The sequence below is a fragment of the Molothrus aeneus genome, chromosome 2, assembly GCF_037042795.1.
Source record: "Molothrus aeneus isolate 106 chromosome 2, BPBGC_Maene_1.0, whole genome shotgun sequence".
Lineage (NCBI taxonomy): Eukaryota > Metazoa > Chordata > Aves > Passeriformes > Icteridae > Molothrus > Molothrus aeneus.
The window spans coordinates 5223223-5247026 of record NC_089647.1 but is presented as its reverse complement, the minus strand read 5'-3'; the positions used below and the strand labels follow the sequence as shown (position 1 = coordinate 5247026).

Sequence of the window (23804 nt, the reverse complement as noted above, 5' to 3'; positions counted from 1 at the left end):
TCCATTGAAGAAACATGTGTATTTCAGGGTTGTCATCAGCCAGCTCTGATTTTCCTTTTCTATGTGCAGATGAAGGATCTGCAGAGGTATGGATATATCTTTCCTTCTTCCTGTTTTAAGCTGTATGTATTGGTGACAGTAATGGTATTGTCCTTTGCCCCCCCCAAAAAAAGAAAAGAGCCCTTTCTAAGTCACATTTTTACCATTGTGCACACACAGCGATGTCTTATCTTCTTCTTTTTTATCTTCTTTCTTCTTGCTATTACATCCCCACCCAATATCCCACACTCTTATCTGTACAGCAGCTCTGATGACATTTAGCTGTGTCATTGCTCTGTCTCTATTCCTGTTTGGTGGTATTTTATGTGATGCCTAAAGAATACTAATTTTCCTGTGCCTGACCATTGATGCAGGGACGTTCTTCCTTGAGAGGGGAGGCTGAGCAAGGTGTAGCAGTTATGAGGATTTTCTCTCTGTGCAAGGGAGGGCTGCTACATGTTCTTAACGGGAAGCAGAGACTTCCAGCTACACTCAAGATTAGCAGCCATTTGTTTCTCAGTTTCTTGCTGAATTTAGCTCCCTGCACTTCCTTATTTCTATGACTCCTGAACGGGGTGTGAAGAATTGGTTCAGAGTTTGTTTCTTACATACCTGTAAAGGATTCTTCACATCCCCACTCCCTCCACCCCCAGCAAAAGCACAGCACTGAAATTATTGACCCTCCACTTTCAGATTAGGTAACCCAAGGAGCAGAGGTGCAGTGAGAACACCTCGTACTGGCTTTTGCTTTTGCAGGGAGCCTCCTGTTTGGAGGGAGAAGGATGATCTGTGGCTACACTGCTCAGCTAACCCCTGGCAAACAGAGGTGTGAGGGGTGTGGAAGTCACAAGTTGGGTTACCTCAGTGTCATTTTGTCATTGCTGTCAGCACACTGGACAGAGCTGTGGCTTGATGCCAGCTGTACCTGGTACAGCTTTGTCAACACCTGCATCACCTACCTGGATGCTGTGAAATGGTGGCGAACATGAACAACAGAGGTTCTACCCAGTGCACAGACAGACATCTTTTATTACTAAGGAAAGGAAACCGAGTTTACAATTTATTTTTTAATACAATTAAAGGAGGAACCCCAGGAAACCTTATATACAAAACATCCATGGTAAACAGAGCAGCTCACTTGCTACAATGACAGATATGAAGCTGAGAAAGTCTCACAGAAATTACTTGTGTGCAACTCACTGAATACAGCATAAGGCAATAGAAAACATGATCCAGAGCATTAGTGCTTAGTGAAAAATGAACCAAATAACCTGATGCTAGACATATTTATCAGTGAAATTTTTGGATTCCCTTAGAAGGAGTTACTGGAAGTGTTACTGGAGTCTGTGGTGATGTGGAAAGGGTTGGCACAGAGCAAAAGACAAACCCCTCTCCGGGAGGCTGCACAATCACTGGTCAGGAGCAGAAGAGGAGAGCATGGGATAGTGAGAGGGAAAACATGCTGGAACAATTGGCAGAGCTGTGGTGTGACTGGCAAGGTGCAGCTGCAGTGTGGTTATAGGGAAAAACACTGCTGGAAATCAGCAAAGTTGGAACTGCATGCCAAGAGAGGGTGGTCAGCCTGCAAGGAGCTGGTGGTTTGTGCTGGAGCAAGCACAGGCTGAAAAAACAGGAAACCTGCACAGTGTGACACACATCACTCATGCACCAAATACTGCAATAAGGTCAGGCTGCCTTTTGAAAACACCCTGATTTCTGTCACTTGTGTTCTGTTTGCAACCAGAACACACAAGTGCAACTGTTTCCTTAACCCCCAGCTTACCTCCTTTTCTCTGTCTAAAACTCCTGTAAGAATGTTCTGAAGTTCCCATTACACGTGACACAATGGGAAAGCAGTAAAAAGGTGATGGCACAGCGTGACTCTGCAGGAGTAGGAAGGGAGCACTGTCTTATTTTTTACTTAATCTCAGAGCTCAGTATCCTATAAACCATTTTTAATCCTCCTATTTTCTCCAGCAGTTTCTCAATATGTACCAGGTAGAAAAAAAGTGAAATGGATGGACTATGTCTTTGCTGTGTCCTAGGAAGATAAGCAGCTCAAGTAACAACATATCCCACAAAGAGGATGGCACTGTGCTTTCAGACTTTGGTTTGCCCTGATAACGTGGATAGAACAGTGAGGGAATGGGTACAGCTTGCAGAGCAAAAGGGAAAAAAACATTCCAGTCAAACTCAGGGCAGAGTTGCTTGGGAAGCTTATTGGGGGTTGGGGCATTTTCCTCCTTTTCCCTCAAAATGAGAAGCCATTTTTTTCCTACACAGTAGGCAATAATGTCACCTGGATCAGATGAGTCCTGTTCAATGTTAGCATCCTGTAGGGAAATTCCTTCTAGTCCTGGCTGGGTAGAGACAACACTGGCAGAAAGCAGCAATGTTCAGTGCAAAGTAAATCTCCTCACATTGCTGTGAGAAACTCCCAACAATCTGCAGAGCTTTCCCTAACAAGTATCCCGTGGCAGATGTACACACAGAGGCAGACCCGCGTTTATGAAGCAAGGCCAGAGTTACATTTGATGACAGCAGATACACAGGAGATCACCTCTGGCTGTCACACAGGTTCCAGTGGGGCTTTGCAGGTGTGGCTGGGAAGGAAGGAATGAGCGTGGAAGCTTGGCCATGTGTGTGCACAGGTGGTGTGGCTGTACCTTGGTGCTTGGGTTGGCAAGGCTGTCCTTTCAGGAGACAAAGGTTATGAGAACTTGTGCCACTGCAGTGGGTAAGCAATATTCATTAGCTCCTAGGAGTGCTGTCAGTGTGTATCGTTCCCTAAAAGGTTGCTCATAGTGCTGCAAATAAGCATGAGGCACGTAGGCTCACTTCCAAGGTGTCTTTTTTAAATGAAAAACGTGTCCACTATTTCCTCTTTAGAGGAGAAAGGATGTGTATCTGTCATGGTCGAGTCCAAATCCAAAGTTCTCCAGCAGGAAGAACGGATAGATACTTGTGTGAGGCTGAATATAAAAGAAGTTTTGGCTGCTCCCACTTGCAATGTGGAGGCACAAACTGAAGAGACTGCAGGATTTTGGGTGTCCCAAAGGGCAGCTCCGTGTTACTGAAGGGGCAGGTGGGCATGGGCTCCCTGCTAGGGCTCTGCAGGTCCCTGATTGTCACAGAGGGTTGTCACAGGTTGTCACAGAGCAGCCAGAGGTTGCTGAAGTCCTGGTGTGGCACTGGTGACATCCTTCTGCCCGCTGCAGGAACACGGAGGCGCCTCTCAGCTGGAATCCCAGCGACCTCCCTGTAACGAGGCCACCGCAGGGCTTCGGTGGCGTGGGCAGGATTTGCATCGTCCACAGGAGGTCGTGTTCCAGCCGTGGTGAGCAGAGTTCTCCTGCTGCCACCCCCCTGCAGAGAGCCAATGCAGCAAGCAGCGCTGTACAGCCAACAGTGGAGTCTGCCGTGCGGGATGCACAGCGTGAAGAACCTGAGGAATCCGAGGAAAAGATGTCACTGATTTTTTTTGTTTTTCACACCTCAACCCAGTAATGCTGCGGAGCCGACAAACAGGTATCACCTGCCAGAGTCCTCCACAAGAGGGCTCCTGGTCCCTAAACTCGGAGCTGTTCTGGCCCACGTTCCCTGCAAAAACCTTGGGAACAGAGTGAGGATGACTAGTGAACGTGCTTCCCTCTTTAAGCAGCAGCAGGACATCATGGCCCAGTGCATCACGACATGGCAGTCAGCCACCAAGGAAGCACAGCTTCCATCCCAGTCCACAGACAGCTGGAGTTGGGAAGCACCAGCCACCGACAGGAAAATCCTGGCAAAGTTTTATATCAAAAGAGAATGGCTTTATTCTGTAGGTGAACTCCTGCCACTCCCATCACAAAACTCCCCAAAATTCATGCTAACCAAGGCTCTAGTATCTGTTCCAGACAGGGCCTTCCCCAGAGGAAAACATGAGTGGGTGGTCAGGTTTGGAAATGAGACAAGTGGCCTGAATGAGAGTTTCCCCTCCTTTCCATCTCCAAACTATTAAACTTTTACATTCTGCAGTGCACAGTTTGACAAAGTCGTGACTTCCAGGACCCCACAGCTGTTGCTCTAGGGCATTACCCTGGCAATTCTGCAGGCATTACCCTGGCAATTCCGCAGGCATTACCCTGGCAATTCCGCAGCTGTGCTGAAAGCAGGACATGCACTCACCTGGACAATGATGTGAATAAGAACAGTTAGCTGCTAATCTTCACTTAAGTGTCTTTTTGGAGGACACAGCCCTGAAAACTGCTGAGCTCTCAAGCCAAAGCAAATATAATCCTTTGTAATCATAAAACCTTGGCAAGCCAGACTTCCCCAGCCCTTCTTTTGTAACATCCCATTATCAAAAGTAGCTCATTTTAAAATATGAGTGTTTTCTGGGCAAGCTTGAGGGAGGAAACTTTTCCTTCTCTGTTCCTCCAGCTGCTGAAGGGAATGGACACATCTCAGAAGTGGACAGGAGTGTCTGATCATACTGGGAAAGCTGGAGTTGTTCTTTTGTTCCCCCCTCCCTTACCACCATTTGGTCAATGCTCAATTTCTATCATCGGTGATGTTCGCACGTTGAGGCATCAGATCAGGCTCACAGGGAATCAGCCAGAACCTCTGGGGGGTGAAGCCACGTGTGGCACCTGAGGTAGGGATGAGTAACTCACAAATGAGCCCAACGTGAGCCCAACAAGACTGTCCAGTGTTTAGTTGGGAGGTCCATAAAATGAGCACAGGGGCAATGGCAGGGGATGTCACTGCAGATCTGACAGCTGGCTGACCCGTGCTGGTTTGAGCTCACATTGCACAAGCATGTCATGGTATTTGAGAAACTGTTTTGCCAAGAGGAGAGTGAAGAAAACTACCTGCAAATGCTATCTGGTCATACAGATGATGTTTCAGCTGTCACTTTAGAGCTCATGGGTGCCTTTGTGTGTTCTTTCACACCCTCTTCCACCGAATCCTGGTGCTTACAACAGTGAGAACAAACTGAAAAAGAAGATCCCTTGTTAGTATATGAATATGGTCCTGATAGAAAGCTCTGTTACAAATAAATATCTATATACTGTCATAGGGATAAAACTGCTCTCGTTAGCACAGGGCACAAAACCAGGTTGCTACATGCTGAGATAAGGTCAGAAGGGAAATAATGATGGAAGTTACATGTCACTAACTGCAGTTTGCCTTCGATTGAAAGAATGCCTGTGTTAAAACCCTTAAACAAACCCTTTCAGTGCTTTAAGAGGATCTCAGATTAAGCAGATCCCCTTAGTATCTCACTATCTATGACTGAATTTTAGTAGTTCAAGTTGAATCTTGTGCAAATGTGCCAGCACAAATTATGCAATGTGAATCATAAACTATTCTTTCGGTGACCTCTAATCTTGGTTCTTTGTGTTTTCATTTTTAAATTACTGCAAAATAGGCTGTGAGCTCCTCAGAGTAGGAGGTTGTGAACCTCAACAAAGCACCTGATTGTTCTGGCTACCACAACAATCACGTATGTGAGAACTTTTTCGTTTTGTTTTGCTCTGCCTTTCTATTCCTCCCTCCCACACTTCAGCTCTTTGAAGCATGGCTTTTCGAGCTCAGAAACCACTCTTAGCAACTCCTGACTCAGCTTTCCATAGCCCAGAACAACAGAGGTACTCTCAGACCTATTCTGAGCTCCCAGGAGAGCTCTTGAGAGGTGCCCTGCAGCAGCACCCACAGGCAGCATCTTAGGGCAGACACTGCCCTTCCCTGACAGCTGCCCATGCACAGCAGCACTGAAATGGGACAACTACACAAACTGGGAAGCTGGATGGAAGCTCTGGCTGCAGTTTCTTGCACTTCTTACAGTTCCTTTTACAGTTTCTTCCATGCCTGGTCTGGAAATTGGCTGAACCAAATAGCACCACCTGACTCAGCAAATCTACTCCCTGTGCATATTATGGAAGTGGGACTAAAAGGGAAATTCCAGTTAATTTGGCCATGTGCCATGCTGTTTGCAGGTGATTGCATTTTACCACATGGGTATGCTTTTTACATCTGCTTTAAAAGCAACTCAGTTCCTATTTTAAAGGCTATTTCAGTGTGCTCCAGGATCTTGCTAATTTAATGGTAAGGAACCTTTTAATTTCCAGCCTATATTTGTTGAGAGCCAAATCTTCTGATTCCAGTTCATTTTCTCCTATAATTAGAAGTTCATTATACATGCAGCTAACAGCACAGGCTGTGATCAACTGTGATTTTCTTGGTTTCAGCCTGCTTGTTGCTTTCCTGTTGACACAGCCCCAGGGAACAGCAGGGGAGAAGAACTGGCACTGGTGTCATAAGGGCACAGGGGTGGAAAATGAGGAGCTGCACAGGTGTGACCCAGAGTCACAGCCTTCCAGAAACTTCCTTTCTTTGTGATAAAACACTAAAAGGAAATTAGCCCAGCTTGACTCAATGGTCATGTTGGGTTTTGAAAGGGATGTAGTTGATGAGGAAGGGAAAAGAAAAATAGTAATGAGACCTCCACACATGTGCCTTGGGAGAGAATTTGTCTGAAATTGAAATAGAGGTACCAGAAGACACAAGCAGGGCAAACTTAGAGGTGTCTGTGAGTGGGCTGAGCCCTTGCTGCCCAGAAAAGGACCTTTTCCAAGGGGGAATACCATGGCCAGGTGGTGTAAGTGGCCTGAGCACAGAGCCCTCAGTGTGGGATTCTTGTCTCCAGATGTGGCTTCCCCTGTGACCAGAACTCAGCTGGGTGTTATTTATCCTCAAGGCCTGCTGTCATTCTCCAGGGCTGCTCTGCAAAGCTGCTCACAGGGTGTGGGTAAGGCACCTACTGCTGTTGATTTTCAATCCTACCTGCCTTCATAAATCTATTAAATGCTTGCCCACATCTTCAGGAACTTTCTGGCAAGGTCAGCTTAGACATGATTAGGAGCAACAGCTAACAGATAGGATTTTTTCTGAAGATAAAAAAGTAAATTACTCAGCTGTCCACTAACCCTGAGATATTTGAGGTCTGTCCCCTTTGCTATTGAAAACCTCTTGGAGACTTGACTGGAGTTACTGAAGACTTCACAAGATGGGACCAGACACTTTACCTGTGCCAATTTTGGCCATACAAAGCATACAAATATAACTCTCCTGGTTGGTGTTCCCATAAAGGTGGGACATTGCTCTGCTGAAGTCTTTCCTGTGGCCCTAACACTAGGTATTTTTGCTGCTTTGGCTCAGTGACTTTCTGAGGGATGATGTAGGGTGTGGAGAGAGATCCAGTTTTGAAGCTCTCAGTGCTCAGTTGTATCTATCATGATCACCATGATTCTTGGCATCCTAAAGCATCCTAAAGCATCTTAATACATAAAAATGAACCTTTATGAACCTCTTCATTATCCCTGATTTTGAAAATATTTTGATCTGCTGTCAAAACTCCCTGTCACCCCTCCACTCTCAAACCTGAACTCAAGTGTTTCCTGCACACAAAATGTAGGAAAATCATGAGCTAGTCTTAGATTTTGTGACAGTGGATGCTAAAGGGGGGAAAAAAAAGGAAAATGAGAAGAAGGTACAGAAATACCTGGTGTGACAGTAAAGTTTCTATAAATGTGTATCCTACATAGAAACTTCATCAGCACTAAGAGACACCTTCCTGAAAAAGAAGCTGCACTTACCATGCCTTGGGAGGTATCTTGCTGCCAGGGTGATAGCCAGAATGAAGGTGATAACGATGATAATTGAAGCAGTAATGACATTATAAGGTGGAGGCACAGGAGGAACCACGCAGTTGTTTGTTTTTTCTGAGACAGGAGAAATAAAACATAAATAAACGGATATTGGAGTTTTCATGTAAGAGCAGGTATGTGAATTTCAGGGGTTCTGGCCAAATTCTAACTCAGCTATTCAGCCTGAAAATGGATTTACTCAATAAACAAGCAAACAAAGCTGGCACCTAAATTCCTTCCATTCACTCACATTCGCTATGGGCTGAAATTTTTAATACATTTACTGAACATAAGAAGCTGGGTCTTTGTCCAGAATAGGACTGAGACAGGAAATATTTAGACACATGAGCCGTTTCAGGGAAATTAGCTAGGCTTGGTGAAAAAGTCTGAGTTCACAGCTAGAAAATTTCTGCTCTCAAAGGTACTCTGCACTTTTCCTTACTGTTTTCAGCAGATTTATGCCTAAATTTTTTTCCTTTTAGATTCACAGGTGAAGCAGAATGCATTTAACAGTCTAGAATAGACTTTTTTCTGCATGGCAGGAACAGTGTTGTGGCAGAGTTCAGTGTCTGGAGCCTTTGGCTTTTCATCAATGGAGATGGTGGAAAATCCCATTCTACCACTGGATTTTAGAGCAGATACTGGGCCATTCTTGCATAGGACAGGATTTGCTGCCAGTCCATAGGTCTGCAGACCTGTGTGCACAGACCTTCAGTTCTTGCACCATCTGCTCTGGCACAGGTAAGCATCATTCCCCTCCTAAGACATTAATTAGCCTGATCTGCTGTTCAGCCCTCCCCTCAGGAGGGGATGCAAACCTCCAACTCTGCAGGGGTTGCCTTCTACATTTACCAGAGGCTCTGTTCTGTCTGTAACTCAGTGTTCAGGAAAGGTTTGTTTGGAGGACCATTTACACCAAAATAGGAGTGGTTCCACATCCTAAAAGTCAAAAAGTGGGGGGTTTTTGACTGCTGTGGCTGTGTCACTGCACCCTCCTCTGATTACTGCTTTTCTTTTTTGTTGTTGCTCTCTGTTTCTGTGTAGTGAGCTATTCATAACCTTATTCTCCCTTCATTAGGGACATTATGCTCTACATCCAGCAATAGCCAATATTCATAAAGCTTTAGTTCCTGGCATTTGTTCTGAAGCTGAATGGCACCTCTCCCCACAAGCCCCTTTGATTTTAGTACGATAGATGAATAAGCTACCTTGATGAATAAGGTACAATTCCCTAGGAAAAATGCTGCTCCTCTATCTTCCCTTGAAGGTGCCCTTATCTCCACAGTAAAAACATCAGGCCCAGAGATATTTCAGAATACTTTTTTTGGTAGCAACATGAAAAAAAAAATCCTTTTGGTTTTACGAATTTTCTTGCAAATCCCCTTCTACTGCAAAACATCTGGAATGTAGTGTGCTGCCTTCCCTCATGCTGTTTCCACTTGTGCCTCAAGCTTTTCAAAGCACAGCCTTATCTATTATGCCATCACTTCTAAGCCATGCTCAGTGATGGAATTCTTTTCCTATGAGTTAACCCTATGTTACATTTGAAAGCAGAATTTTGTCTAGACCCCAGTCGACAGTTTCTTTCACTGAAGCAGGGACAAACATGCTTGTTAAATGAGGAAATTCTTTTAAAGTGCAGCCTGTGGTTACTAAAGCACACACGTTTCCCTGGTCCCTCTGTTCAAATACCAGGTCTGTGTCACGCAGCTGGCAGCAAGACCATGCTGGTATGGAGGGGCACGGGGTGGTGGCAGCCCCAGAGAGCCACCAAATGTGACATTACCAGGTCACAACAGGATCCAGTTCAGCTCTCAGCCCAGCTGTAGCAGAGCAGCAGGAAGACAGAGCTGCCTCTGCTTGTCAGTCACTGTTGTAACTCTCCCTCCCCACCCCGGCTATCTTCCAGCCTCTAAAATATTTTGGTGTGTAGTTCACTGGTGGGATCATTGGGTGATCCTTGCATGAACACTTGCACAAAATCTACTGCATTTTCAGAGAGGCAACTCAGCAGATTCAACAAAATGCATTTGTTACAAAAACATGAATAAAACATACTCAGAAGCAAACTGGCGGACGTGGCAAAGCCGCTGTATTCAAGAGAGCAAGTGATGTTGACGTCCTTGGTCACGTTGAGCGCCAGTTTTCCAGTGACGTTGTAGGGGCTGAAGCTGGACTCAGACACCCAGCTGGCATTCCACTCCATGGACATGTTGTTGAGGGTTCCAGAGATTCTGGGCTTGGGGAAACCTCCGTGAGAAGAACAGGTTATCACCATCTCAGTCGACTCGCAAGAGTCAGCGGACACTTCTGCCGTAATGTTGGGCTTGCTGAAGTCAGCTGCAGCAAGAGAGCTTTGGTTACCATTCTCTCAGGCCACCACAGTGAGCTCTGCAGCCCCCAAAACCAAATGGTTTGGTTACCATTCTGTCAGGCCACAGAGAGGTTTGCAGCCCCCAAACCCACAGCCAAAGCAAAGACCCCCCCCCACCTGAAGGGTATTCACCATGGGAAGTTTTTCCTGCCTATGGTCTAGGATACCAAGCAATCAGTCACTAGTGAAAGAAAGTTGCCCAACACTGTGTGTGCCCAACACTGAGCAGTGGCAAGCAAGGAGAGACAGTTTTCCTTCCAGGCCCACTGCCATCCAGCCTGGAAAATCCCTTCAGATGTCCCAGCCTGATTCCAGCATTTCCCTCTCCTGATCCCCACGATAACTTGATCCCACTTCACCAAAGGGAGCAGAAGTCTTCCATAATTATTTCAGCTGGCCTGTTAAGACAGCAAGGGGATTTCTGGCCGGAAAGAAACTGGAGTATTTGTGGACGGGAAAAGAGATCCGTAGGTTTATGGGTTTTATGCAGTTAACTCCTCAACCCTCATAGTTAAAAAAGGGCGCTGGCAGTACACTTCTCTTTTTTCATGCCAGTTCCCAGAAAGATAACTAAATTTGTCTCTGTGCACATATGCCCTCAGACCAGCAGGAAATGGCCTGGAACTTGTCTTTTTTTTTGTTACCAAATCTCCTGACTTATCTGGAAGTGTAACTCTCTGCTGTTAAAGGTATTCAAATGCAAGTATATATTTAAATATGTCACAAGTATCTCTGGTTGAGATAAACTGCCACAAAAACGCCGGTGGAAATGGAAAATGTCAGTGGAACTTTTTGTGGGCTACCAATCTAAGAGAAGATTCAGATTCATTTTGAACAAAGGAACTCGGTTTCTTTAATGTAAAAAGCCTCAAAAAGCTCCGTGATTAATTTGGCCTTAGGGTGTGGAGCTGCAGTGCAGCTAGCTCCACAGGGGTCTGGATGCAGGGCTGGGATGCTGCCATGGCCACCCTATTTCTCTTTCAGCTTGGTCTTGCTAAGGGCAAGACTAAGGGCTTGGTTTAGTTTTGACCCAAAGACAGCTGCCTCAGGCACCCATCACCAGTGACACCTGGGGAGGGCCCCAGGAGGGATCCTTTCACAAGAGGAAGACAAGGAGAGGAGGTTGGGTTGCTGGTGGGAATAAAATTTCTGTACCTGGGGTAGCTTTAGAAAGGTAAGAAGGGAGGCTGCTGGAATGGAAGCAGTTAACAAGCTTTCATTACTGTAACTTAACAAGTTAACACTCTTTCAGGCTTCCTGATGAAAGTCTATCTGCTACAGTATGAATAAGCTTGGAAGGGCATCCTTCAGCCCCAGAAGTGCCAGCTGGAGAGCCAGGAGGTGTCAGGTGTCAGGAGGCAATGCACCTACCTGTCACAAAGAGGATGACGGACTCGCTGCAGACCAGCACTGAGTTGCGCTGCACCACGCACTGGTAGGAGCCATTGTCCAGGATCTCCACGGGCGAGATCCACAGCGTGAGGTTCCAGGGGTCCATCTCTGTCCGGTTCTGGTACCGCTCGTGCTGGGAGATGATCTTCCCCTCTGAGTAGGCCAGCACCACGTCTGTGATGTTCTTCTGCCAGTACACCCGGTACTTGTGGAGGCTTTCTGAGCTGGGGATTTCATGGCAACAAGGCAGGCTGACCTTTTCCCCCACTTTGCTTTTGACTACTTTCTTCTCCACTGCTTGGCCTGCTGGGGAGGGGCAAACAAAAGCCAGTGAGTCAGTGAGTGGTGCAGCCTTGTGGCAGGACCTGTTCCCAAAGCTCACCCCTTTTGGCTCTGACTGCTCACATCCCTCATCAATCAGCCACTGAGCTGTTCTACAGCTTCAGCTCTGCACTGAGGGAGCCATCCTTGGGCATTGCCTTGTACATCACACTCCACTCCCACTCAGGATCATGACCCAGCAGGCACACAAGGATTGCTGAAGGCAAAGGCAGGAGAGGTGCTTGCCTGAACACAAATTTTGCTGGCCCCTTTAAAAACAGGGATAGGAACACACATGTACAAACTGCTATCTCCTCTGCTCTCCCTTTTCAGAGCCTGGTGTTTGGAAAATCTGTGTCACTCTCCACTGGGTTCTCTGCATGCCTAACAGGGCCACAGTGGATTTTTTGTTGAGGGGGGCTGGGGGATTTTTGGTAGTTATTTTTTGTAAAAGAAAAAAACCCCAAAACTGTCAAGATCCCAGAAAATAGATTCAACCCAACAATGATACACAAAGGTTGCGGCCACACTATCATCAATCTTCTAGCATTATCAAATGAACAAGTTTGCCTAGTCTAGCTAGAACAAATTTATCTTTGTGAAAGCTCATGGATGACATGGAACCAGCACAGGTGTTCCCCAGCTCCTGGCCAGTGACTGTGCTGGTGCCATACCTGGAGTACAGCCACGTGCTGACAACAATAAGTTGAGACCCTTGCAGGGTGAAATTAGGTACAACTTTGACTATATGAGCAGTAATTCCCCTGCTAAGCACCCCGCTCTCATGATCCGCCTTGCTTTCCCACTCCTTCCTCTTTCCATATCTGAAGGAGCAGCCCAGCAAGGAGTTCCTGCTGCTGCTGGAAGGTGACCCAGCATGGACACACAGCCCTGAGCTGCACCTGAGTTAGTGCAAGCCTGGGGATGATGTGCACCCAGCTTTGTTAGTCCAGAAGATCAGGTTGCTCTCTGTCCTGCTTGCCTAGCACTCATCTCCAGTGGTGCAAGTGGGATATCGATCTGTTACACTCCACTGACTGAGAGCAGAAAAACAAGGAAATAGCTGTCTTCAGGACAGAAAAGATTCAGATTCCCTCTTCTTTCCCTGCAGAACACACCTCAGTAAACACACCTGGGAGAGGAAGCTGGAAAGTCCTGACAGGCTGTGTGTCACTGACGGGGACAGCGCAGCATCACCCATCGGTGTAGGGGACGGCCCACGTGCAAAGCCTGAGTGTGAGCTGAGCAATGCACAAACCTGAGCCTCAGAACTGCAAAATTTGGCTGGTGCTGGCTCACTGTTGATAGTCCCAGCCCGACTGCAGCCCTGCTGTCCAAGGCAGAGTGCGGCACTCAGGCTGGACCAGGATGCTGCCGGGCTCTAGGATAGGCCACCAGCTGCTTGCCTGCCAGGCCTCATTTGCTTAGCAGTGACTCACAGACCCTGGGGTGACTCACGGACCCTGGGGTCACTGTCACAGCACAACCCCTTTGGTGACTTGCTCACAATCCTACAGCTGCCAGTGCTGGAGGGAGACAAGTGGATGCTCAGCCAGTGCCCCAGCATAGCTGGAGTAAAGCCCAGACACAACAGGGACAGAACATTTAACAAATCTGTGGATGTGGCGCTTAGTGACATGGTTTATTGATGGACTTGGCAGGGCTGAGTTAAAGGTTGGGCTCAAAGATCTTAAAGGTCTTTTCCAACCTAAATGATTCTGCGATTCTGTGAAATAAATTTCACTCCTCTCCCCTGCCGCACACCCACCCATGTCCCACTTGCATACTTGACATTAAATCTGTAGGAAACTCACCAAAAATACTGTGGAGATCCTGGCAACACTATGGAGTGTTTTAATATTAGTTAAATAAAATAGAATATATAATTAAATTAGCAACTTCTTGTTTAACTGCTTTCTTTCTATTCAGCCACTCCACTGGTCTTCCAAAGGGAAAGTTTCATTATTTCCCCCCATTTCCTGTACTTCCCCTTCTAATGCATTGCTGATCCTGAGCAACCAAGCTGGGGCAGGCCAGGAGCTGCTCAGCAGACTGACCTCTGTCAGCCATCAACTGGTAACAAAATGAGAAAAAAACTAATTCTTCCACACAGGAGAAAAACTGCCTTGTCTTGCCAACCTTTGCAGCCTGAAATTCAGGATTTCTTGACATCAGCATTTAAATTGCTGCTACTGGACCTACCCTGCAGGAAGAGTTCTTGCCCTTTCAGGAATGCCCTTTCAGCAATGCCCTTTCAGGAATGCACATATATTTTTGGCATTCACAACATCCTCTGGCAATGACCTGTGCAGTTTGATTATATGCTGTGTGAGAAAGAATTTTGTTCTGTTCACCTTAAAAGCAGCCCACCTCAGGCTGTGATTGTTGAAGTTGCTTCTCCTGCACCTCTGTGTGTGTTTGTGTGTACATGTGTTTTTATCTTTGACCACATCTTCACTTATTCTCACAGTGCAACTCTTACTATTATTTGAGAGACTCGAAAGAGCAGTGAGTCAAACTTTGGGACTGATAAGGATCATTTTCGATCATTTTCTATTTCCTTTTGCAGCAATAGGGGAAGAGTAGGTGTACAGTAAATGTCAGGGTGACATCACATCATGAGTTGCATGAGGTTCTCCCTACCTTGCCCCTCAGAGTCTCCTTTGCAACCAAAAGGAGAACAAAAACTTTCTCGGGAGTACATGTGCAGGGGCTGGAAACTCCTGCTGATGTCATGAGTACCCTTAAAAGGCTCTGCACCCTTGAAACTGCAACCTGAGTGCTGCAGGCCTGAAGGAACCAAAGTCCATGAAGAGTCATTCAGCCCTACAAAAGTCCCCTTTCACTTTAGAGGTGAGCTGCAAAGCAAAAATGAAAATCCAGTTTTGTGCCGTTTCTGCGCTGAATGCTCTCTGCAGCCAGGCTGTGGGGAAGGTATTCACCATGGAAATCATTTTTAATGACTTGTCTAGAAAAAGATCCCTCCTCTTCCCACCCCTTGGAGCCCACCCACTCTCTTGCTGTGCACACATATCACTCCATCACTGGAAGCCCGTGGCAATGCTGAACTGATGGAAGGGCTGACTTTCTCTTCCCTGGGCAGAAAAGCTTGCTTCATTCAAACTATGCCTGGGCTGCAGATGCCCCATGCAGCAGGGCTAAGTGGAACAGAAAGGAATATAGAGGAGAATTGTTCCTTCTTGTCTGCTCCAGAGTCAGGAAAGCTGTTGAGATTGTATCCCTATTTCCTGCACTCTTTGCCCAAGCCTTGACTCAGAAATTCCCCAGCCACAGAGAGCTTTGTTATCCTGACCACACATGCAGCCAGACAGCACATGAGAGCAGATTTCCTCTGGCACAGAGATTTGACAGCAAAAGGCAGCTAAAGACCTAGCAATGCCCTGCAGAAGCAGCCTCAAACTGTTGGAAACCTCCAGATAAGTCCTGGTGAACAGAAGCTCCAAAGCCATTCTTTTTTCCCCCGCATTCCTCATTTCTCTGCCCTTCTGAGCCTTGCTTTGCTTTTTTTCCTTCTGGTTCCCTATTTATTTTTGCAACAGCAGCTGGTATCTCTACTCATAAGTTAATGGCATCACTGACTTTGCCCATGACCATGCACCTGAGATTGCCACTCTGCAGGTAATTCTGCAGCCCAGACCCCTTATTTTCTGTGAATAGCACATTCACCCCAAACTTGCATGATTTATCCTTTGAGGGCAATGCAATATTTTACGGGGATTTCTAAGCAAAACAGACAATGAGTCGAAAAATCAAGACATTTTGAAAAGCTGAATCCTTAAAAGACTAGACACTCCCCCTTGATCTTGTCTTTATCCCAGGTGATTTTACCAACGAGGAATGGATCCTGCCCAGGCTTTCCATGGAGCCAAAAGCCAGCAAATGTCCTGTGCTACACGTGAAATGCTTTGTGCTTAAATCAGTGGCTCCTGTGAACACACTGATGACAGCAAGACCCTGCTGGATGCCCAGATAACCTCTGTGTGGAGATACTGGCTCAGTGTCTAGTGCTCATCCTAGTGTATGATGATGGCATGGCAGCTCTGAGGTAGGGAAATGCTCTGAACAGGTTTTTCTAAAAGTTCATCATTGCTTTCTTCTGTGCTGTAACCTTGGGGCACCCCATACATGGTTTTATGCACTTCCCATCTTTATACTCCACATTCCTTCTAAACAAAAGAGTAACCCTGGTTTGCCCAGCTCTGTACTGATGATTTGGCAATTATTATAACACTCCCAGGGTGTTTCAGTGTCCCACTCCATCAGCAGCCTTCATATTATTGTAACACTGTTTTATTTTGTGTGTGTTTGCACATCTTCACCTTTAGAGAAGAAATCCTTGAAGCCATGAAGTGGCTCTGAAAACCAGAGGGTGATCTGCAATTATCATCTGAGAAGACAAGAGGGAATCTGAAATACTTGGGCAGAGGGGCTCCAGCTGACACCTCCTGCTCCAGCTCAGGTTTCAGTACTTTTGCAGATACAAATCTCCTGCTTTCTGAGTCAGCCTGGGACAAGCCCACTGCCCGGGTATGTCCAGTCTGCTGCATTTGTTACATGAGTAAAACCGCAACCCTGCACAAATCACTGGCAATTTCCTCAGCTTGGCACCAGGCAGGAGGTCAGATCCAAGCAAGGAGCTGGATATGGAACCAGAATTACTCAGGGATGGGGACTGGATCATGTCTTAGACCTTTCCCCCTGCTGCAGAGTGGGAAGAGAGGAGGGAGAGCTCTGCAAACCAGCAGGGACACATGGCCGTGGGGACAGAAGGACGTCTTTGACTTGGAGAAACAAGCACTTTCTGAACCTTCTCCCTTTCTCCATTCCCAGCCTGTGTGACCCTGCTAGAACAAAAAAGGGCTGGGAGGGCCTCTAAATCTGGATGTCCTCAGAAAATTTGCATATTTTAGTTCCTTTGGAGATCAAATTCCTACATCTTGCTCAGCACTCTTTTGATTTCCCGGCTTGGGAGCAGAAGCTAGATGTGGCATTTGTGTAAGACGGGCTGGTAGGGGAGATTTGCTACAAAGACAGACAAAAATAAATTTGTTAATTTTTTCCCCTGCAGTCTCTGTCTCTTGCTGACAGGATCACTTTGTACTTCCTCTATATTTATCTCCCAGCTGAAGATGTTCTCAGATAATTTTCCTAATTCCTGCAGTACCACTGCCATGCATGCTACTGTCCTCACAGCAGTTTCTGAAATTGAGGTTCTCCCCAGTGCTTAAGGCTGTAGTTTTCTTCAGTGCTTACTAAATCTCTGTCTCACATGCTCCCCAAGCAGCCAGCCCTCTCTTGAAACTGATAGAAGGTGAAAGTAGCCAGTAACTAGGAAAATCAAGTATGATACCTCTCACATAAGCCCACTTCAAAGTCGAAAAATCACAAATTTTAATATATTTTTTTTTTCCCTGCTGAAGTGCTTGCCCACAGCCATAGCAATACTAACCAGTGCAGCTAACAAAAAACACTGCAGGCCTGCCAGCAGTGTTTTAACTTGTTAGAAAAACTGGTCTGTGCTCAGGCACTGACTCACAGATGCTCTGCAGACAGCCCTGGCAGTCACAGAGATGACACAGCCCTAGGGAAGAGCTCAGCATGGACAGTGGTCATTAACCATTGGGACCCTCAGGAAAGCAGAGCAGAGCAGCCCAGAGGGGTCTGGGAGCTCCAGAAGCTGCAGAGGGAGAGGTAGGAGAGCCTTGGGCAGGTGCTGCTGGAGCACTGAGGGCAGGGCAGGGCAGGGCAGGGCAGGGCAGGGCTCTCTCCTTTTAGGAACCAGTGTCTGACAGCGAGCTCTGCTCTCTCTGGAGCACTTCCCAGGGACCAAATCCCTGTCTGCAGGGCACTCAGAAGGACACCTCCACAGGGACCAAATCCCTGTCTGCAGGGCACTCAGAAGGACACCAGAGGGTGCCTTCTAAGGCAAGAGCAGTAGTGAGCAGAGAGACTTCCTTCAATCGTCTTTTCTAACAACTTTTATGTGATAGATAGGAACTGGGGCTTGCCAAAAGGTGGATGGTCCTTTCAGCTCAGGGTAGGTAGGAATGCCACCATTAGCCATCAGTCAGCACTTTCTTTTCAGTCAGGGAGTCCCCTGGGACCAATGATATTTTAAAAGCATAACAGTGAAAAAGCAGAAGCAAAGCCTGCGGCATTTCCGAGTTGGGAAAGATTTACATATTCTCAAATGAACTCCTGAGACTCCCAATGGTGGTGCCCCTCCAAGGGGGACAGAACAGCTACAATTAAACATAAAGTTAATCTATTTTAAACCAAAACTGACCTCCTTCTGCCAAGTGAACAGACTTCACTGCATCCAGCACACCTGCCTTGCCACCCTATAGAAGATACCACATCCACATGTGCACAGCATTTATACTGGGAAACACATGCTTAAAAGGAAGGAGAAACCTTCAGCCTGGAGAAGAGAAGGTTCCAGGGAGACCTTAGAGCAGCCTTCCAGTGCTTAAAAGGAGCCTTAAAGAAGGCTGGAGAGGGACTTCTCACAAGGGCGTGTAAGCAACAGGACAAGGGAGAATGGCCTCAAGCTGAAGGAGGGAAGGTTTAGATCAGATATTAGGAAGAAATTATTTATTGTGAGGGGGGTGAGGTGCTGGTTCAGGTTGCCCAGGGAAGTTGTGGATGCCCCAGCCCTGAAGGTGTTCAGGGCCACTTTGGGTAGGAATCTGACCTACCTGGTCTAGTGGACATGGCCGTGGCAGGGAGGTTAAAACAAAATAAGCTTTAGGATCCTTTCCAACACAAACTCTATAATTCCACATGAGAATTTCTCTGAATGTGGAAATTCTCCCCCAGCCTGTCATGACCTTGAGATGCAGCCAGACAGCAAACTCATAATGATCTCATGCCTTCCCCATGCAAGCAGAGGGGATCTGGGTCCCCTTTCCCTTCCAATCCCACATGCTCCCTCTTGCAGGGCTCTCCAGAGTCTGGTTCAAAATACCAGTCTAAAAAAAGAGAAAAAAAGGAAACTTTCTGCTAAGCTGGAAGGTGAAGTAGATAATCCAGGGATCAGACATGCGCGAAGAAGAGGAGGATCACAAACCAGAGAGGAGCAGGATTGCATCTCTTGGTGGCAATGACCTGTTTGTACCCCTCAGCTGTGACTCCTGTCTGCAGCCATCCCCCTCCAGGGTGCACAGCATAGGTGTAAAAGCAAACTGGCTCTGAAAAAAGCTAACTCACCACAAGAGAGGCAGAGGGATAGCATCAGTCATTTATATCAGATTAATTACCCTCATTAAACCCCACTTGGAACTCAGAATCAAGGCAATGATGAGCAGGAAAGGTGAGAGGGCATAAGGGTGGCATCTTCTGCTGCTGATCTACCACAATTAACAAAAGTGTCCACTCCAAACTTTGCATGTTTAAATGCAGGAATGTCCAACATGCACACAGCAACAAGGATACAAATGTCTCAGTGATCCAAGAAATGCAAAAAAGCTGCTGCAGTCAGAGCAACACGAGGTCACTGCAGCTATCTGGGTTCATTCCGATCTAACTGGAAAAAGGAAATGATGTGGGTGAAAGGAACATTTGACCCATTGCCTTACAAACTGGGCATTTAGGCTTTTAACTCTATTTTGTGTGTAACAATGTAGCTTGTCTAAGTTGAATTTTCTGTGGTTTTCTTCCTAAGGAATTCTTTCATTTGAGAAGCACTCAACAGAAGAAGTAAAACAGTCTCTATAAGCAAAGAGCAGTAGGCTTTAGCTGGGTTTCTGTTTCTCCAGACAAGCTCTTGCAGCAGGTTTCACTCTGGACAGACTGACAGACAGAAAAAGGAGTTCCTTAGATCCGCTGCCCTGGGTTTCGAAAGACGTTTTTTTCCCACATGTCTGGAACAGGAGACAGAAACTCATCCGAAAAAAGAAATTAAAACAACAGCTGAAGGCATGAAGAGGAATAAGTCAGAAACTCAATTTGCATCCGCTGATCAAGTGGGCAAATCCAGTAGGTAAAGAAAAATTTCTGCCATCTCCACGGTGAAATCTGCCCCAGCACAGCCCATACCAGAGCTGGCACGGAAATCAGACACCAAGCACCTAAAGCTCACTGCTAGACACTTCAGTATTTGGGGGTGGACACAAAACAGGGAATCTTTCTCAGCCCTCACTGTCCCTTTGTGAAACCCAGCTCCACTCCCAGCTCTTTGCTGGGAGTAACACAGGGGAAGGGGATTCCCGGAATGAGTTACTCATGAGCCTCTGCTGGCTGACAGAAGTGGATATTCCCCCTCCCTTCCCAACTCTCCAGTAATTTAGAAAAGCTGTAGGGAATTTTCTTCAAAACTTCTCAAAAAATTTCACCCCTGGGAAGAAACCAAGAGCTAAGTGGTCCCCAGCTGGAAGAAAAGACTCCAGGGAAGTTTAAAAATACTCCATGGACATAAAGCTGGGCTTGCTGGGTCCCTGAAGTCAGTGCCTGTGCTTTGTTTGCACACAGGGCAGGGAAAGGTCATACTGAGGAACTTCAAGATATATTTTTCTAGGATATCAAACTGGGACTGAGAACATCCTACAATTTGTAGGTAGGTGTGAAGGTGCAGTGGCAGGATAAAACCAAGCCCGTGGGGATACCAGCAATGCATTCAGATAATATATAAAAGTGTTTGTGCTGTAACCAAAGCTATTTTGCCATTTTCTGCTGAGACAAGGGGGTGTTGTTCATGGACATCAGTGTCTCCAGCAGCAGATGACATCCCAGAAGCAGCTCTAAATTACACTGGCACCTCAGGTGAATATCAGAGTAGCAAAATTCGATTCAAAGCAAAATAAATGGATCTATGTAGCTTGCACATACACAAAATTCCTATGAATCAACCTTCAACCTTTCCAATAAAAGACAACCTTCAAATCCCTTTTAATTAAGCCCCCCATTGATGCTTTCCACTGCTATGACATGAAAATTCAGCCTGGCATCCTCTCTGTTACTATTTAGCTCACATGGGCTTTACAGAGAGCACCTGTTTCCATCCTAGAACGCTACCTGACCTTTTGCTACATCAGGGAGGTGTGCCAGCATCAGCACACCTGGGCCAAACCAAGGACATGGGCTCTGGGAGCCAGCCCTGACTGCGCCTTGATGTGGTCATGAGCAGTCCCATGTGGGGTCAGTCCTGTAAAATGTGTAATGTCCTCTAAAATGTCCTGTAAATGTGGTGGCTCACTCAGCATTGTGTGGAAAGTCACTGCCAGGCTGATGGCAGACACTCAGGGCTCCACTGTTTTGCCACAACAAGGTCAGAACTTGGTCCTTGTGGTCCCTGTGGGCAGCCTTGAGAAGGCATCACCCATAAGCACCAGTAAAGCTTTTAAAACCCAGTCCTTAGTGGGTACTGCACCATGTATTTTCCAGGAGCTCTGATGCAGGAATGCTGATCTTTGGAGAGAAAGGGTTCAGAGTGTGTGTGAGAGGAAAATAAGTGCATCAGCTGTCCTGCTGTTATCAGTCTGCCAAGCACCTGCTCCTGAGGCACCAGGACTTCCACTGACTCGTTGCTTGAGAAACATCTAAAAACTGTGCCCCAAAAGTAAAACTAGAGGAACAGTTAGTTTTCTTATCAAACTCCTGTTTCTAGTAGTGGATATTAGAAGGCATCAAACTATACATCCAACTATACATTCTTTAGCCAAGGAACCAGAATTTTTTTCAGAAAAATTACATGACTGGCAAATTACCATATTATTGTAATTACATTATTAACATAACACAAGCTCTTAAAAGTACTGTATGAGAAACAGTTCTGCTCATGACAGATTGTCTGCCTGATGCAAATACAAGCAAAATATATTTGTGCTTGACAGATGCTTTGCAAGCACAGAGGTAGGGGAAGGAGTGAGGGGAAGACAGAAGAGCAGAGATCCCAGAGAGACATTTGAGGTCACTGCTTTCTTTACAAGTGAGCTCTGAAATTCACTCCCTGCTAAATTCTACAAGTTTTATCTTAAAATTCTGAGGCTGAAACTCAAAATGAAGCCTGGCATCAAATACCTCCCAGTTTCACAATACGAGCATGAGAAGCTCCTCATTTTGCATCACTTGATTTTTAACGAAAGCCCCAGTTCTGCCCAGGTTTGCTCTGGAGTAGCGAAGAAACACTAAAATGCCAATAAACACAACTTATTTTGCATCCACAACGAACTCCAGCTCAGAAGTGAATTTTGTGTGGTTTCCAGGTTAACATTTCACACATCTGAGAAGACTCATCCGAAGCCTTTTGACGTGAGGAGCGATCTGTGTGAGCTTTATGGCAAGTCCTCAGAAAAGGACAAGGGACAGCCCAGGCAGGGCTTCAGTGGGGATTTGTGCTGTTGGAGAAAGAACTCTGCTCTGTGCTGAGCTGCCCAGGAGGTGCAGAGCACCCCAAGCTGCCACCTTTGCCGATCTTTTCCACCATGCACCCACTTTGAACCCCACAAAAAGCTGCGGAAACCACGCCGCCACTGAAACCGGAGCCCAAGGGCTGTGCCATGTGCTCCCCACAGACATCAGCTGACCAAAAACACCCTCATTTCTCTCACCCTGGCTGGGATGGCAGATCACCATGCCCGTCTGGGAGCCAGCAGCCTGGTGCAAAATGGGCCTGGGAAGCTGAGGGCTCCTCAGTGAAGTGCCAGCTGCCCCAAACCCTGGGCTCAGCCCTGGCAGAAGGCACCAGGAGTGTCCTGAGGGCCACCATCCCCTGTTGACCATCCCATGGGTGCTGCTGCTGGTTCCCAGCCCCTTCCCATGCTCCCATCCTGGCTCCTGCTTACCTATCCCAAGGCAGAGCAGCACGAAGAGCCCGAGCCCCAGGCACGTCTTCAGCGCCGGTGGGGAGGCGGGCAGGCACATCATCTTCCTGTAGCTCCTGGGCTGGGAGGAGAGGGGAATAAGGTTAGGGGAAGGGAGCCTGAGGAGTCACAGCACCCTCCTCTGTGTCCCTCTCCTTCCTGCCTGCCGCCACCGCCAAAAACCCCGAGCACAAGCCCAGCGTTTCCCTCCCCTGGTACCTGGCGTTTCCCTGGTGGAGCAGCACCGAGGCCAGCCCTGAGCAGGGAGGATGCAGGGGGCTCAGTGCCAGGCCATGGGGGCCTGGCTGCTGCCACAGGCTGCTGAAACACTCCCCAGCAGGGTGCAGGGGGAAGCTGTAGTGCTGGGAGGCTGCTCAGCTTCATAAGTCACCTCACACCGCCCACGCTTCCTCACGGGGCGTGCGCCAGGATGCGGCGCCTGCCGCCCTCGTCACTCCCACGGGCACGGGGCTGCTTCATCCCTTGGGATGCTCTGGGTGCTCCTCCAGCCAGGAGGGGTCAGGCAGAAGGACCCTGCCTCTGAATGTAAGTGTCAGGCAGTGCTGGGGGCTTTGGAGGTTAAAATGCAGCTAAGTGAAACCTTGATGGTGCTTTGGGAATAGTTGTATAAAATTACCTTTGAAATTAAACACAGTGCCTGCATCGCCATTTCAGACCCAGCAGGATGTAATCCATCAAGGAACGGATTTTCCCAAGAAAAATTAAGAAGGATTGCTTAGGCTGCATGTGATGGATGTCCTGGCTGAGCACCTGGACAGGGAGTGGGATGTGACAGCAGGGCCAAATGTGGACGGTCGTGGTGTCACCAGAGAGCATCCACCAGCCCTGTGGAAGTGGAGGGAGCACTTGCCTCCCCAGCATTGTGTCCTGCCTTCCTCAGAAGGCACCCACTGCTCTCCCAAGGCCCAAGGGGAGAGGCATGGACAATCCCTGTAGACAATCCCTGCTTTGAAGCCTTGGAAGGGCAGAGCCACCACCAACCCAAGCCAGTCCAGAGCAAATCCTGGGCAGAAAAACAAACCACTTAGTAAATAAGAGCCCGAGGGAGTAAATGCATGCTAAGTGATATAGATTTGTACAGATACTGCACACCCCCCTGCAAAACAAATAAGCCCTGGTATAGTGTAAGCAGTTACAGTGTAAGGG

The 23804-nt window shown here is 47.2% G+C and overlaps 1 protein-coding gene across 1 annotated transcript; it reads right to left on the bottom strand.

Moving 5' to 3' along the window:
* Positions 1-1048: 1048 nt before the first annotated feature.
* LOC136568316 (T-lymphocyte activation antigen CD80-like) lies at positions 1049-22959 on the bottom strand. Its single transcript, XM_066568264.1, has 7 exons — positions 22857-22959; positions 22620-22719; positions 11476-11802; positions 9789-10070; positions 7680-7805; positions 4893-5016; positions 1049-3484 (listed from the first exon to the last, which is right to left on the bottom strand). Exons 2-6 carry the CDS (start codon positions 22699-22701, stop codon positions 4910-4912), a joined length of 924 nt encoding a protein of 307 aa, XP_066424361.1. The 5' UTR covers positions 22702-22719; positions 22857-22959; the 3' UTR covers positions 1049-3484; positions 4893-4909.
* Positions 22960-23804: the final 845 nt, after the last annotated feature.

Bases quoted from the DNA above. Each gene is read 5' to 3' on its own strand.
- LOC136568316 (XM_066568264.1), bottom strand. From the start codon at position 22,701: ATGATGTGCCTGCCCGCCTCCCCACCGGCGCTGAAGACGTGCCTGGGG. The intron at 11,803-22,619 runs GTAAGCAGGAGC...GCCCCTCCCCAG, and splicing joins GCTGCTCTGCCTTGGGATAG to CAGGCCAAGCAGTGGAGAAG. The intron at 7,806-9,788 runs GTATGTTTTATT...CTCCTGTCTCAG, and splicing joins GTCCGCCAGTTTGCTTCTGA to AAAAAACAAACAACTGCGTG.